Here is a 15,636-nt window from a genome sequence, read left to right on the forward strand (position 1 = left end):
TTGACCCCCCCGCAGGCCCTCCGTGTGGGTTCATCAACCATCTCCAGGATAAGCAGAGGGGAGGCTCCTGGAAGACGACGGTCCACCGAACTCTCATTAGGAGGTCTGGGCCAAGCTGAGCACAGTGCTGTAGCCCTTCCCCTCTCCCTTGGAGGAAACCACGGGGAGATGAATTTTAATGTCTACTAAGGCTTCAGTCGGATGACTTCTGCCCTCAGAACACGACAAATGCCCTTAGCTCTAGGAGGAGTGGGAGACGGTTAGAGTCCTGGCTCAGAAGTGCCCCGTCAGTGCCTGATGACCCAGCACCCCATGCCCAGCCCCTTCCATGCCGCCTGGCTTCTGAGCATGGAGGGCCAGGGAACGGGACTAAGAGAGCTGCAAGGTCAGGAGCCCAGGTCAAGTGCACAGCAAGGACAGGATGGCAAGGTGGGGAGCTGGACAGCAGAGGATTCTGTCAGACCCTCCCCGGTCCTGGCGCAGGCATCCTGCCCTCGGGGACTGGCCACCTGCAGGACCCCATGGACAGGAGTGAGAACACTGCCTCAGGGGGTCCCACTGACCTCACACTGCCTTTTGCACAACCCACTTAATGTGTGGCCCTGATAAGTCACTTCTGTGAGCCCAGACTTTGTCCCCTGTAAAATGCATTCAAGAACTACGCGCTCGGGTTTAAGTGCGAGCCAGCAGATGAGCCAGCAAGTGCGCATGCCCGGCGGGTGCCCTCCAAGCCTCACTCTGCTCATCTGTGAAACATAATGACGCTGTTCCCAGTCTAGGAGGGTGGGGCGGTGGGGAGGAACATGGGATGGTGCCCATCAAGCTTGCTGCCTGGTACACAGAAGACCCAAATGCGCCTTTTCAGTCACATGCCTAATGCACTCACTGGAGCTCCCCAGCCCCACCCCTGCCCCCTGGCTCCGCTAGTCTGTTGTGCACCCATCTCTCCTCTCACAGGCGTCTGAAAGGGGTTAGAGTTTAATACATTCAGAGCAGCCTCCATTTGTGCTTTGTGTGGAGGGGGCTTGTGTCGCCCCAAGGCAGGGCCCTGTGAACCTGCTTTGTTCCCTCCACCCAGCAGCAGAGCAGGGGGGAGTTTAGCTGCCTGCAAGGGGCCCGGCAGGGCTGAGCAGGGGTGGCTATTGAAACGGTGATGAATGGGTGGTGGTTCGGGGTGTCTGGCCATGCGGGCTCTCGGGAGACCCCAATGGCACAGCGTGAAATGAGTGCCGGGCTCTGACCCCCTGGGGATACAGATGGGCGGAAAGAAGGCAGGGGGCTTCCAAAAGGGTGTCTGTCCATCACCAGGTTTGGCCCGGCGCTGGGATGGGGCGGGGGGAGATGGCGGAGCATGCGTGGATGGGCCGCCTGGGGGTGGGGACCGAGTCAGAGCAGCGACAGCCATCTTACAGGGACTCCTGCATTGCCGGCATAGAGGCTCTGGCCCCCTGCGGGAGCTGGCCCAGCTCAGCACCAGGCCTTCTCGCCCTGTGAGAAGTCCTCTGCGCAGTCCGTCCCCGATGGAGGCCCTCAAGAGACAAGGCCTGGGGCGCGAAGAGACTGGGACAGCAGCAGTGTCCAACCTCAGCACCCTCCCCGGGGGGCTGGGAAATACAGGTCTGAGTCGTGGGTATTGCCAGCCATAGGAAGCGCCCACTCTGCAGGCCAGGGCCCAGAGACTGGCCATGCAGACGCTTTGTAAAGCATCCCAGGCCTGGTTTGGACCCAGCCAGGATGGAGGGAGTGCTGCTGACCATCTTTGTGGCTGCCACTCTTCCTAGCAGCCTGGGGAGCAGCCCTTTCCCAGGAGGGCACCCCTGTGGCTCCGAGGCTGCCGAGTGGCAAACGAGGGAAGAAGGTACAGCAGCCACAGAAAACGGTTTTCCATATGGGATGATACACTTTTTCATGCCACATCTGTCTGTGGGTTCTTCACCCCAGATCCTGGGGTTCCTTCTAACATCCCCTAGAGCTGCATCATGCACTTCCCAAAAGTTGGGTCTGCTGAGCAGCCCGTAGGCCCCAGCGGCACCTACCTCCCCCGCCACAAAGAACAGAAGTGGGGCCTCCTCCTCTTTGGCTTTGTACTTGGCAATGATCTTCTCGGCTATTGGCTGGATCAGCTGCTTGGCTGCCTCAGACTCCCCATCATCCTCAGAATCTGTAATGGGGAGAGAGAGACGCGAGAAGCACTGGTTTGTGGAACAGATGGAGTGGCGCCCCCTGAGGGAGCTGGGTCCAGGGCCTGAAATGGCCATTTGGGAAGCCCCTGCACGGAAGCAACATTTCCCCTGGGACACAGGCCTTGCCTCTGGGGTACATGAGGCGGTGGGGGGGGGGTGTAGGGGGAGTCCGTGGCACATGCACACCACTGCACTGTGCTCCCACAGGAACAACTCACTGACACCCCAGACACCGCTATTCTTTCCACCGAATTCATCACAAACTGGCCTTGGAAGCTGAGCTTCTCCAAAGCCAGGACCTAAGGTCCTTGTAGTTTTTCTCTCAATCACAGAACCGCAGAATGATCTCAGATCTGACCTCCTACTGAAGATGGCAGAAGAGGTGGTAGCTGGGGCAGTGAGGAGGGGGTCAGGACTACAGTCCAGTCTGCAGCTTTGTGGCAATGGGGAGGCACTGGGACTCCTGGAAAGCCAACTTCATGGCTGGCTGGACTCATCAGGGAGAGGATGGACTGCCTTCCCTGGATGTCCCAGAGTCCCTGTTAGTCATCTCTTGCCTCCAATGAAAGAACAGCAGGGGAGCAACTCCGGGGGGCCCTGGGGCTCACTTCCGCAGGAACTTGTAACCCAGAACAAGACAACTCCCTGAGTGGCAAAGCAGGGAAGGGGAGGCAGGCAGCAGGACTTTCACCCAGGAATGCCACATGGCCCCAGGGGCCCGCAGCGTGCAGACGTGTCAGGACCTATTCCTGACTCACATCCAACCCGCTCTGTGATGCTGGGAACTCGCTTTGCCTCTCTGGGACTTCCTAACCAACATCTAGAGAGGGCCTGTGAAATGCAACTGTCCCTCAGTTCAAAACGATTCCCTAGAGGCCCTGCAATGTGGGTATGTGAGCCAGCGGCAGGCAGCAAAGCCCCGAGGACAAGGATTCCCCAAGACCATCCTTCCCCAGGAGACCTCTTTTCTCCAAGCACAGTGACCAGCCTGCAAGTCAGTTTGCAGGCTTCCAGAACACCTCCCCTACCCACCCCATCAACTGAATGGGTTTCACAACATCTCAGCCATGGATTCTAGGACTCCAAATTATTTTGAGTTGGAGCTGAGTAACATGTCCCAAGGCAGAAGGTGAGGTGGCGCCTGACCAGCAGTCACTCCTTTGCAAAAGGAACAGGGGTCATCCCACAGGGCTACAGGGAGCCTGGAGTGAATGTTCTGGTGTCTTCCTGCCCCGCAGAACAGCCCCCCACTGAACAGAGAGTGGGGAGACTGAGAGGGACACCTGGCCTGAGATGCGGCCCTGTGGCTAGGGTGGGGGTGGGGCCTTCGCCCAAGGGAACCCAGCCCGCAGCTGCAGCTGCTGCAGCAGGCTTCCTTCCAACAATGGGTCTGGTTGTGGGGCGGGCTCCAGCCTGACCTATTCTTCCCAGCCGGCAGTCTAGGAAGGAAAGCACAGAGCCAGCTCCCAGAACCCCTCCCGCAGGGGCAGAGCCATGAATAAATCATTGGGGTCAAAAGCAAGGCTGCAGGGAAAGACAAAGGCCCAGGCTTGGCATTGTTCCTGACAGAAAGAAGCTGCAGGGACAGACACCCCCCCAAATGTGAGATCCTTTGAGTCTGGCCCACCCTGGGACTCCTACCAGGATTCCTACCTACGAACAGGACAAGGCAGGGGCCCTCGTTGAGCTGCACAGCATTGGAGTCGGAGAGCTCTAGCACGGGCTTGGGGTGCCACGGGAACTCCCTGCAGTCCTCATCGTTCAGCACCTCCACTCGCCCCTGCCGCGTGATCACCTCCCCCTGGGGGTCCAGCACGATGAGGGTGGGGATGCCTGCAAGGGAGAGAGAGCTCGGTTGAGAGTCCGGAAGTGCTGGGGCGGGTTCCAGGCTCAGTCACTGAACAGCCACAGGACTCCCTTGCGACTTGCCCAAGGAAGCCGGCAACTCCCTTCCCCTCTCCTGGCCTCATGGTCTCAGTGTCCCCCACTGCAGTGTGGGAAATGGACAACACTTCCCTCCTTCTCTCACTTTGTAAATATCGACAAGGTAGTGCATTCAAAGAACTTAGCACCGGGTCTTGGCATACAGAAACACGCAATAAACCCTCAGGAGATCTCAAAGAAGACACCCCTGCCACCTACAGGGGACCAAAAACCCAAGCAAAGGGTGTGAAAACACAGGCCCATACTTGCCAGCCTGCCAGTGTGAGGGTGGGGGAGCCTGGGGCAGGGGCTGCACACAACAGGGGACAGCTGGCTGCCAGGGAGCCCGCGACCCCACCTCCATCTCTAGCCCTACTGCCTGGAGAGAGAGGGTCCTGGGCTGGAGAAAGAAATGAGACACAAGACTCCCAGTAAACCACACATATTCCCAACCATTAAGCCTCAAGTGAGAAACCAGAGAAAACTCCATCCTGGTTATAGTCGCATTTGGGATTTCGACCTCCTGGCTCTTTGTACCCCACTGCCCGCTGCCTCTCCTCCATCCAGGGTACCCCCCACCAACCACAGACCACAGCCACGGCTCTGTCCTCTTGGAGACACTTGTCTCTCCAATGACAGCAGCTCCTGCCCACCCCCGCCCCGCCCCCAACCAGCCACCTCTCCTCTGGAGCTGACCAGAGCTTTAATTTTATCTGGGCCAGTGACAGCCATAGCAATTTAATATTTATAGATTCCAAAGTATTCAGTGAGTAATTTGCTCTGCTGACATTTTACTTCTCTGTGGGGGGAAGAAGGGGCAACAGCCGTCGAGGGACCAGGAATATGGCCCCAGTGTTTTGTAATGCTTGTGCGGCTGTTGGCTCAGCAGGGAGGCAGTGGTGGGCCTGACTTCAAAAGGACTTAAACAAGTCCATTATGTTCACACCTATTAGAAGAAGTGGCTGGGCATGTTGGAGAACGGGTTCACAGAGAAATGGAGAACTGCCGTTCCCACTGTATCACGTACAGACGCACGCAGCCGGGGCTCCTGGGACATTCTCAGGACTGGCCAGGCCTCCTGAGTTGTGTGTCACACAGAGCACACAAGAAATCTGGGGTGTTTCCAGTTCCATCCTGACAGCAGCAGGTCAGCCTCCAGAGTCTGGCCTCCCCATCCCCGAGGATGGGTGGACGCCGCATCCTGAGGGATGGACGCGGACACCGCGACACGCCAGCCGGCTGTTGGCGAATGCCTCCCATAGCCATACCCCATCTCAAATAGGCTTTGGTAAAGTTCTTGGCAATTATAAGTGCTGGGTTGAACCGGGGCCCGCCTCCTACTATGATTAGACAGAGCAGCTGGCCTGTTTGTAGTCCAGACGTGGGATGCTGAGCTGGTCTGTGAAGAACACACAGGCAAAGGACAGAGAAGCGAAGAAAAGTAAAACCTGAAGGCAAAGAAACCCACTTCCCGGTTTGGTGCCTCAGTTTCTCCAAGGGACTCCTAGTTTCTAAGGGGTCTTCTCGATTACCACGACTATAGACTCTGAAGTCCTTGGGGTCCAGCAGGACAAGGACATGGGAGCCCCAGGCTGGCTGCTGAGGAATCCTCAGCTGATTCCACCAAGGAACAGCACCGCCCCGGGCCTTGGCTCTCCCCAGCCCTTAGATCACCCACCTAAGGTCATCCGGCCACAAGTGGCCACACTGAGATAGGAGCCCTGGTCTGCCTGTTGTTTTTCTTTTATTTATTTATTTATTTATTTATTTTAAAAGATTTTATTTATTTTATTTGACAGACAGAGATTACAAGTAGGCAGAGAGGCAGACAGAGAGAGAGGGGAGGAAGCAGGCTCCCCACTGAGCAGAGAGCTCGATCCCAGGACCCTGGGATCATGACCTGAGCCAAAGGCAGAGGCTTTAACCTACTGAGCCACCCAGGCGCCCCTGCCTGTTGTTTTTCTACCTGGCCACTGCGGGTGGGGGCGCTCTCAAGTAGTTGAGGGAACTCCCCCCTAAAATCTCCCCCCAGCATCCACAGCTTTCTCTACTTCTTCCTCAAGGCTACAGAGGGAGGCTGGGGCTGCCATCCCCTCTTCCCTCTCCTCCCGGCAGCAAGCCATCCCCACTCCCCTCGCTTGAAGCAGGTTCTCCCAGGCAGAGACTTCTAAGGAGAAAATAGGGCAAAGCCTCTAATGGGAAACTGAAAGGGAATGGAAAATTTCTAATCGATGCCTCTGTACGAAATAACTTCCACGCCAGCGAGGGGCTTCTCTGAAGGGAATGCAGAGGGAGCACCTCATCTCTGCTGGAGCTCGTCGGCTCCCGGCTGGCTGGGTTGACCGGGATGGCTGAGGGAAAGCACAGGGAGAATTCTAAGGAAGATCCAGGCCACCCACTTAAACTTCCTGGAGCCTCATTTCCACAGCTGTCACAGGGGGCGGACACCGTCTCCTCCTCTCTTGCTGGGTGTTGTGAGGAGCGAACAAGAGGATAAGTGTAAAACGCTGAGAGCGGAGAAACTGCTGTACCATGAGTATACTCCATCCGCGCTAGCTCTTCTTATAAAGTGGTTCCTTATTGCTAGTTTTGGTTGTCCCTGGGTTGATTATTTGGCCCCTGGGAAGGCAGAGGTAAGGAAGACTGCTGCCATAGCCTAGTGGGATCAACAGCAATCTCTGGGCTGGCTGGAGGAAGTTACCTGAACAAACAGAATTCAAGACAATGTCAACGCCGCCGCGAGGACTCTGTGACATCTACCCCGCATGGGGCTGGTGTCTATTTACTTGCGCCATCCCAAGCTTAACGCTGGGCAGAGGAAGAACATAACACGCCCTGGCTTCTAGAGAGAGCTTCTGCCTCAAGCCCTCGGCCCTGGGCCTCCGGGCTGGCCCACGAGCAGTGCCTACACGTCCCCTTCACAGTCTCCCTCAAAACCCACAAAGAAAGAGCAAGGCCTCAAAGCCTGCTCCAAATGGTTTCCTCCTGGGAGGAAGCTATCTCTGAGTCTTTAAAACAATCTCAAAGCCATGTGTCCTGAGCCTGTCCTACATTGAGTTTGTCTGCTTCTCTACTGCGGGGGGAAGAGAAGCTTTTGAAGGAGGTGGTGGTGGTAGGGGCCTGGGGCCAGGGAGCTCAGTCAGGACAGGAGCCGGGCAGGCTGTCACCCTGAGAGCTTTCTTTCTCTGCTTCTAGATGGCAATAGGATCTGAGGGGGCTGGGAGTCATCACGCAAAGACTGCTGGGAGCTGGAAGAGAGAAATGGAGGAAAAGCAGCCCCTCTGCAGGAAGAGCAGGTGAGGGCACATGGCCGGGCAACATGTGATCCCATGGTGGGGCCTATAGCAAGGAGGAAACAGTTTGTAAAATACCGTTAAATAGAAAGTAGCGAATATCTAGCACCGTGTGTGCGATTACAGCTCTGGGTAAGTATGTATGCGTGTGGACAGAGACCAAAAGGAACTCAGAACAGGAAAAACAAGTGTGTAGCAAGGCAGGAATGTGGGTGAGAGGGATAGAGATCTGAGTTTTCTTAATTGGTGTTATGATAAATGTGTATTAGCTTAAAATAAAAACCAAAGAAGAACTGGAGGGCAGTCAGGCAAGGACAACAGACACAGACCACGCCTGGGCCACATGGCCTGCCAGTTTCCTTCAGCAGCTCTGTCTGCACTCCCCGCTGACTCCCCCAAACCATCCCCTGCCTGGAAAGCCCAGGGAGGGAGAGGGGCAGCTGGTCTGCGTGGTAAAACTCGGGAGGATCGCAAGGCAGGGTGCAGGGATGGCTCTGGCCAACTTGAACTTGGCCCGTAAGCCCGCAAGCCACTGGGGCCGCGTGTCTGTGACGGGAGGCACAAAGACATTTATGGTCCCATTCTTGTAAGAAAGAGAAACCAGACCCAACAGAGTGTCCATCAACAGTGGAAAGGCGACGTAAACTGGGTCGCTCCCACGGTGAAGCCCTTTTCGGCACTGCAGAGAAATTAACCAGGTATCAGAGCAACAAGAAATCTTGAACACAGAACTTTAGTGAGAAAAGCAAGTTACAGACTGGTATTACAGCATGTCAGCACTTAAGTTTGCTTCTAAAAAACACACCTGGCACGGCTATTTATTATTCATGGGTTTGTACATAGGCAGTAAAAATATGAAAACCAATTACAAAGATACACATGAAACGTATGGCAGCATTTCCCCCGGGGAGGGAGCCCAGCACTGCGGGGCGGCACGGGAGGCTCCCCTTTGTCTGTGTTCCTGCACCCATTTGTTTAGATTTTTAACACCTGCAGCAAAACGGTCACTTCTAGGTGGTGGCCACATGGATACTTATTCTTACTCTTTGTTCTTCCTTATTTTTTATTTTTTATGTTCTCCAAAGTAAACGAGACTTTACCAGAATGGGACACCGAGGCAGTGCCCAGCCTGCCCCCACCCAGGGCTCCGGGGCCAGCCCTCCAAACACTGAGACTGGGCTATGAAACACACTGGCACTGGCCTGTCCTCCCCCTCCACTGAAAAAAAAAAAAAAAACAAAAACCACTCAAAAACACGATCTCCAGATGGGTTGTTTCTGTACGAAATCAATAGGTTCTGCCTCAAATTCATTTTTGATGGGGGTGGGAAAGAGGGCCAAGTTCGGGAAAGAGGGAGGAGGATGGCAGAATCAAGAGGAAGGCGGGAAAGGGAAGAGGAGGAGGACGGAAAGGGGGTGACAGAGAAGCCAGAGAAGGCAATCCTGCTGCCCAGGGTCCTCCCACTGACGCCCCCGCCCCCTGCTATCCCTCTACCCCCCAAGGTTGGAAGCACCATCCCACTCCAGGACTGTTCTTCTGGAGGTGGGGCCTGCCTCTGTCCCTCTGTCCCCTACACAGCCCTTAAGCTGTCTGCCCTCCCCAAAGGTCAGGGCCAGCAGAGGGGAGAGGAGGAACAAAACGCTAGGGCCCCCAACCCAGGAGAGAAGGGGCACTAAGCCTCCTTGCAAAGAATACAGTGTTCTCTGACAGCCAGGATTAGGCAATTGCTAATGGGATTTGCCTTTTGCCAAGTGTGTCTAAATGCTTTTCTTAGAAAGGCATTTTTAAACCGCTCCTAGGGCTGCAAACTCCCCAGGCTGCATGAAGCTGGGGCAGTAGGGAGACCTGGGACTCAGAGTAAAAGGGCCACTCGTGGGACAAAGGAATACCAGGGCCTCGGTGAGCCCAGATGTCCTGGTGAAGCTGCTGGTTAACACTGCCTGGGCTCAGTCCAGAGCGCCAGAAGGAGCAGGGATCAGCCACCAGCAGCGGCAGCAACAGCAGCAGTGGTAGGAACAGGACTTTCGGCTTGGGCAGGCCAGTCACAGGTCTGGTAAAGTCCTCAAGATCCGTACACTGCCACGGCCAGCTGCACAGGCAGCTCAACAAGGCATCTTATGCAAGGTGTCCTTCGGGATGCTGGGTCCAGCTTCCAGGATGAACATTTTCATTGGAGCTTGTTGGGATCACACAGGGAAGCTCTGTGCTCATGTGCCTCAATACACAAAGTGACCATCAGATCAGGGTGCCTGGTCCCTGTAAGGCACGGGCCAGGCGGAGGTGGCTCGGCAGTGGGTTGAGCAGGGGAACGTCCCCGGTGCTGCTCTTCATCGGACCGCTTCAGGAGGAGACACAGACCCCAGGACACAGAGAGAGTCAGGAAGCATGAGCTCTCCCAGACAGCCCTGCAGGATTTGCTGAAGACCGGATCCTCAAAACGGTAAGAACCCTCTACTGACCCCACATACGTGTGGACTGTGTGTACATGGTGATATTGTAATATAGTAAGAAACACACAATTGGTCTTTATCCCCAGTTCCTGGCACTGAGCTCCCCAAACCCTTGTAATTTCTTGGGAGGAAGGGGTGAGAGGGACCTCCTGTTATAATACTTGGTCTTAACAACATTTGATCTCAGATCCTGACACAAGAGCTTCTAAGACCCTTGGAATCTGGCACGATGGTGTCTTTGCATGTTGATGAGGTGACCAGTGGCTGGGGACCCCTAAAAAGCTTCAGAAGGTGGAGTTTGGTGGCCAGAAAGGCCTGAATGGAAAGTTGGATCATCCAGCTGGGCCCCCTGACCTCTGCCCCTGGGGGAGGGGAGAGAAGGACTGGAGGCTGAGCTAATCCACAATGGGCAGGAATTGAATCAATCCTATCTTTGTAAAGGAACCTCCATAAAGATCCCTAACTGGTGGGGGCAGAGCTTTGGGTTGGATTGGTGAGCACCTGGAGATGCTGAGAGGGTGGTGTGCCCAGAGGACATGGGGGCTCTGCGCCCCTTCCCACACACCCCAGGCATCAGTTCCCTCTGTCTCTTTCTGGCTTGTAGCCTTTACAATAAACATGAGAATAAATCAACTGCTTTCCTGAGTTCTATGGGCCATTCTAGCAAAGTACCAAACCCAAGGAGGGGGTCATGGGCACCCCTGATTTATGGCTAGTTGGTCAGAGCATGGGAGGCCTGGACTTAGGATTTATGTCTGAAGTGTGGGGGTTCTGGTAGGACGGAGCGCTAGATCTGTGGGATCAGACACTAAGCCCAAGTAGATGGTGCCAGAATTTAGCTGACTTTTAGGACACCCAGGCGGTGTTAGAGAATCTAGGAGGTGAGTGTGGAGGGAAAACCCCACACACATTTGGTGTCAGTGTGTTGTAGGGGCGCCTGGGTGGCTTAGCTGGTTAAGTGTCTTGCCTTCAGCTCAGGTCATGATCTCAGGGTCCTGCGATGGAGCCCTGTGTCAGGCTCTCTGCTCAGCAGGAAGCCTGCTTCTCTCTCTGCCTCTCTCTCTCTCTCTCTTTCTCAATTAAATAAATATTAAAAGAGGAATAAAGAAGGAAAAAAAAGTGTTGTGAGTAGGGGCACCGGGCTGGCTCAGTTGGTGGAGGGTGCAACTCTTTTTAAATAAAATTTTTTTATTTTATTTATTAGAGGGAGAGACAGTGAGACAGAGAACGAGTAAGCAGAGGGATAGAGAGACCTGCAAGAAGACCGTATTGAAGGCAGAGCCGGATGTGGGGCTTGATCTCATAACCCTGAGAACATGACCTGAGCTGAAATCAAGAGTTGGATGCTTAACCAACTGAGTCACTCAGGTGCCCCACGTGCAACTCTTAATCTCAGGGTTGTGAGTCCGAGGCCCACGTTAGGGGGAGAGCTTACTTAAAAAGTCAAAAGAGCCCAAAATATACAGTCATACATATAAACACATCTGTTGAATGACTTTGGAGTTGTAACCAGAGAGTCAAACAAAGCTCAGAAAATACTCAGGAGTCAATCAAAAATAATTTTCAGAGTTCCATGATGCTATGATGAATAGAGAAGAATCGACAATTCCATCAAGGTCATAGGTATCAGAGCTGGACTGGAGGCATTTAAATATCCTCAGACGCAAACAAGCAAAATCCAACCGAGATGGTGCACCTGGCAAAGAGATCCCTGCTTCCAAGACTCAAGAAATGATACCACACCACGGACGTGAACTACAAGGGCTCCAAAGGCAAAAACCATCCTAGGTGGAGGGCAAGGAGCCCGGATGATGGACCTACGCAACCTCCGCGAGTCGGGAAGAGACTTCCTGCGGCTCCGGTGCCAGGCCCAGGGCACCTCACTATTGCCTTCTGCTTCCCTCGGCCGCCTCGCCCCGGCTGCAGCACTCGGGAGATGCCCAAGAAATGATTCCTGAAGCAAAGCCTGAGTGAACAAGAAAGAGAGGAGGAAGGATAGGAAGGAAAAGAACTCCTGGCTTGGAACTTACACGTCCCCACTCCGTGTCCTAAAGCAGCAGCCAAGCCACAAGAAAGGAGTCAGCCCTTGCAGCTACACACGGGAACGGGACACGTGGCAAGGGATCACATGAGCATGGGAGGCCGCAAGAGGAAGGTCTGCGCTGGAGGGAAGGCACTGGGGCAGCAGGCCAGGAGAGATGGCAGGGCTGGGGGGTAGGAGGGGAGGGTGTTCACAAGGGAGCAGTAAGAAATGGGGCTGCACAGGTATCTGAGACCAGACTCCGGAGAGTCTTGGAAGCCAGGCCACAGCCATGAGGGCTTGCTTCTAGGCAGGGGATGAATCCCACTAGTGGAGCCAATCTTCTGGAAGGTTCCCAGGGTTGGGTTGGTGCATCCAACATGCTGGGATGAAGCAGGAAAACCTGGTGCGGAGGAATGCTGGCGTTCCAGGTGTATTAGAGCACCAGGCCTCTGCGAAGGAGATGCAGGAGAAACCCAAGAAACCGAGTGGCAGGAAATAGCAGATGGGTGATGTGGAAGGAGAGGGGGAAGGGGAAAGGATTTCAGGGGTAGCCCCAAGCGTCGGAAAACAAAAGCAAATGAAGCGAGAGGAGAATAGGGAGGTCAGTGGATTGCCAACATCCCCGGTCATTCCCACGAGACCTCAGCCCATGTTAGGCTTGATCTAGAACTACGGGACAACTGGAAAATGCCAGATTTCTACCTCAAGGCCCGTCTCCCTCCCAGTGCCAGACTGCTGAATCCACACCACCAGCTAATGGGCAGATGTGACTAATGGGCATCTCAAACGCAGCATGGTCTAATGGGCATCTCAAATGCAGCATGGTCAGAATTAAGCTACCGTTCAACTGAATTCATACGGCTGCTGGCCACATGCCCCACACCCAGCGCACACAGCTCCCCCAACTCCGCTGACGGGGGCTGCCTCCTTCCGGCCGCTTGGGCAGGAAGCCATGGAGCCGTCTCTGACTCTCCCTCACTCTCACACCCCACATCAAATCTGTCAGCAAACTCTAAGACCCTATCCTCAAATTCTGTCAATAACCTGCCCGGTCTTACCACCCCCACTGCCATTCTTCCTCCCTGATCACTGCCATCTTGGCCCTGGATGACTACAACATCCCACAGCAACCCCCAAATTAATCTGTTACTGAGGTATCGCTTTAGCATGGGGTCTAGAACCGAACCTGTGCCATCCCCGAGGAGTGTCTGTACTTGCAAGAAACTTGTACTTACAGCTGGCTGGTAAGATCAGTACAAACTACTGCATAAGAACTTACCAACAACAGGCACTTCCAACAGAAACCAGACCCCTGATGCACGCGGAACCCCGCCTCCCCAACAATGCCAAGAAGCAGAAGATTGTAAGTGGCCCTGTGAGGCTGGAGGGAGGAAAACGCAGGGGCATGGGCTCTGGGCTGCAGCAGCCACATGGGCCACTTGTCTCTCTCCCCACAGGTAGGTCCATCACGAGTCCCAGTGTGAGGCCAAGTCACAGGGGGTGCTCACTGTGTCCACCATAAGTACCAGTGGATGATCTGCCTCTGGGATTTCTCTTCTAGTTTAGATTAAGTGTCACTATGGCACTGATCACCACTTTAATCAAAACTTTCAAAAGGCTCCAAGGTGCAAAGGGTCAAGATCAAGATGTGCGGAATGGTGCTCGAGGCTCGCTAGGAGGTGGTGTCACTGACTTACTGCCCACTCTGCCCTACAGTACACTACAGGCATCCTATTCTGACCTTTGCCCTCGCCATTCTCTATCTAAATCCCGTCCATTCTGAAAGGCTCTGCTCCAGAGCCACCTGTCCTAGGAAGCCTTCCTGGTTCAACAGCTCCAAACCAGAGTCTCATCTGAATTCAGATTATTCCGCTGCGCAGCCGGTCACTAGGTGCTGCCTTGAGAAGGATCCTGTGCTTCTTTCCACACTCTCAGGTCACTGCGCCTTAGTGCGTGTCTGGCTTGATGGGGCCAGAGGCAGACGGATCAAGGTCAGCTGGCAATGCCTGCCAGGATGCCCTCAGGAATGGGTCCTAAGGCTTCGCCCAAGAGGTCAGTGATCAAGGAGGCAGTCAGCACAAACACTGTGCCAGGGAGACTGTACACCTGAGAGCGAGAAAGCAGGCGGCTCGGAGAGGGGACAGGTCCACTCTGAAGAGAGACTAGCACAGAGGGCAGAGGGGGTTGTATACCAGGGAGCCAACCAATGAGCAGCAGCAGGCCAGCCTGAGGCAGAGGACGCTCGCTGGTGGGAGCTAAGATCAGCCTGAATCTCATTTTTTCACCGTGGCTAGCTGCGCCTGCACACAGTGCCCCTCCAGGTCAGCCTGCTGGTCCTTAACTGAGAGCCCCTTGCAGTCCCCACCACATGCGTGCTTCTCATCCCCACACTGCCAGGGCCTTAAGAGTTGGTGCCAGATCAACGTGTCTCCGAGAAGTCCCCATTCTCCTCCTCCTCAGTCGTGGGCAGCCACTTTCCGGCTGCCCGGGCCACACCTAACAACCGCGGCTCCTACGTCTGTAATATTTATAGGTTGGCAGCTGCGGAATCTGAGTGTTCCCTTCTCCGCTGGCCGAAGGCAGGCAGAACGTGATCCATTTAATTCTTCTGTGCCCTGCCCAATAGTCTGTAGGGCAACCTTGAACAGTGCAGCTTGTGATCTCTCCTTCTGAGACTGCTGTTCTGTACCAACCCTTGCCACACTTCCCCAGGGTCCCCAGAGGCATCTCACGGAGCAGAGAGAAAGGGCACAGACTGCCACCCTAAGTGACTATGCATGATATAGACCATCTTTTGGTAATTGTTAGTTTCAAGTGATTCCACAGCCTTAGCACTGACTGCCAGGAACACCTGCGCCCCACCCCCCCACCCCCCCGCCACTTTCCCCATCCAGTAAAGGGCTCTACCTCGGGGAGGAAAGATTCCGCTCATTGATGGCATGGGCTGGGAAAGAATGTGCCTCTGCATGGAGTGGCCTTGTGATGGCTGGGACAAGTGGCAGTCTTCTAAGCCCTCATACAAAATGGCACTTACTGGACCAACACTTTCTAGTTCCTCAAGACATCATCATACTCTGCTCTTGAGATTATCCCCCAATGTAAGTCTCCTCCTGTCCACTCAAGGGCAGCACCAGGCTACTCTTCTGGTTTCCTATTTCCCACGGAGCTCAGTGCATGGGCTTGGTGGTTAGCGGAAGTTCAAGAAATAGATTCCCATGCATTTAAACCTACTCTGCCTTTCTTCCAAAAAGGATTGGAGACTGCTTAAAAAGTATGTGATATAAGCCAATAAAAACAGATGAAAATATCCTCCTGAAGGGAAAACAGGAAGAGTAAATGAAGCTAACAGGGTCAAGGGCATGCAACAAAAAAGGTGAGTTTTGCAAAGTTGCTAAAAGTGGTTAACAAATTCAGCTCTGGGTTTTCTAGGGGTTACGGGGTGGGGGGTATGTGGTCCATAATGAAATCCAACATACACAAAAGATGAAGGAAAAAAACTAAAAACAAAAATCCACCACTTGCTCAAGAGAAGTTCAGCTTCTGCCGGGCACTATAGGATAATTTCCTGAGCACTAATTCCTACAAGTGGGATTTCTAAATTAAAGGTTTTGTAGATTTTTAAAGGCCTTTGATGTATATTGCCAATTGGTCTCCTGAAAGTTTGTCCTGATTTACATTTCTACTAGTAGTCTGCTCTCTTCCCTATACAGGGATTCTCTTTTAGTGGGGATCGGGGTGCTCGGAGTTCTTTGCAAATGAGATAG

At 54.2% G+C, this 15,636-nt stretch overlaps 1 protein-coding gene and 1 long non-coding RNA gene across 2 annotated transcripts in view; both read right to left on the reverse strand.

Annotated features, from left to right (window-relative positions):
• The window catches only part of LOC309851678, a 355,127-nt gene that overhangs the window by 5,493 nt on the left and 333,998 nt on the right, over positions 1 to 15,636 (reverse strand). The gene's annotated exons all lie outside the window — the stretch shown is intronic.
• NXN (nucleoredoxin) overlaps positions 1 to 15,636 on the reverse strand; it is a 151,834-nt gene that overhangs the window by 3,553 nt on the left and 132,645 nt on the right. Inside the window, exons 6-7 of the mRNA XM_082707162.1 lie at positions 3,837 to 4,016; positions 2,037 to 2,161 (exon numbers count right to left, since the gene is read on the reverse strand). Coding sequence (XP_082563288.1) covers positions 2,037 to 2,161; positions 3,837 to 4,016 — 305 coding nt within the window. The remainder of the gene's footprint in view (positions 1 to 2,036; positions 2,162 to 3,836; positions 4,017 to 15,636) is intronic.

The sequence above is a fragment of the Mustela nivalis genome (assembly GCF_964662115.1).
Source record: "Mustela nivalis genome assembly, chromosome: 17".
Lineage (NCBI taxonomy): Eukaryota > Metazoa > Chordata > Mammalia > Carnivora > Mustelidae > Mustela > Mustela nivalis.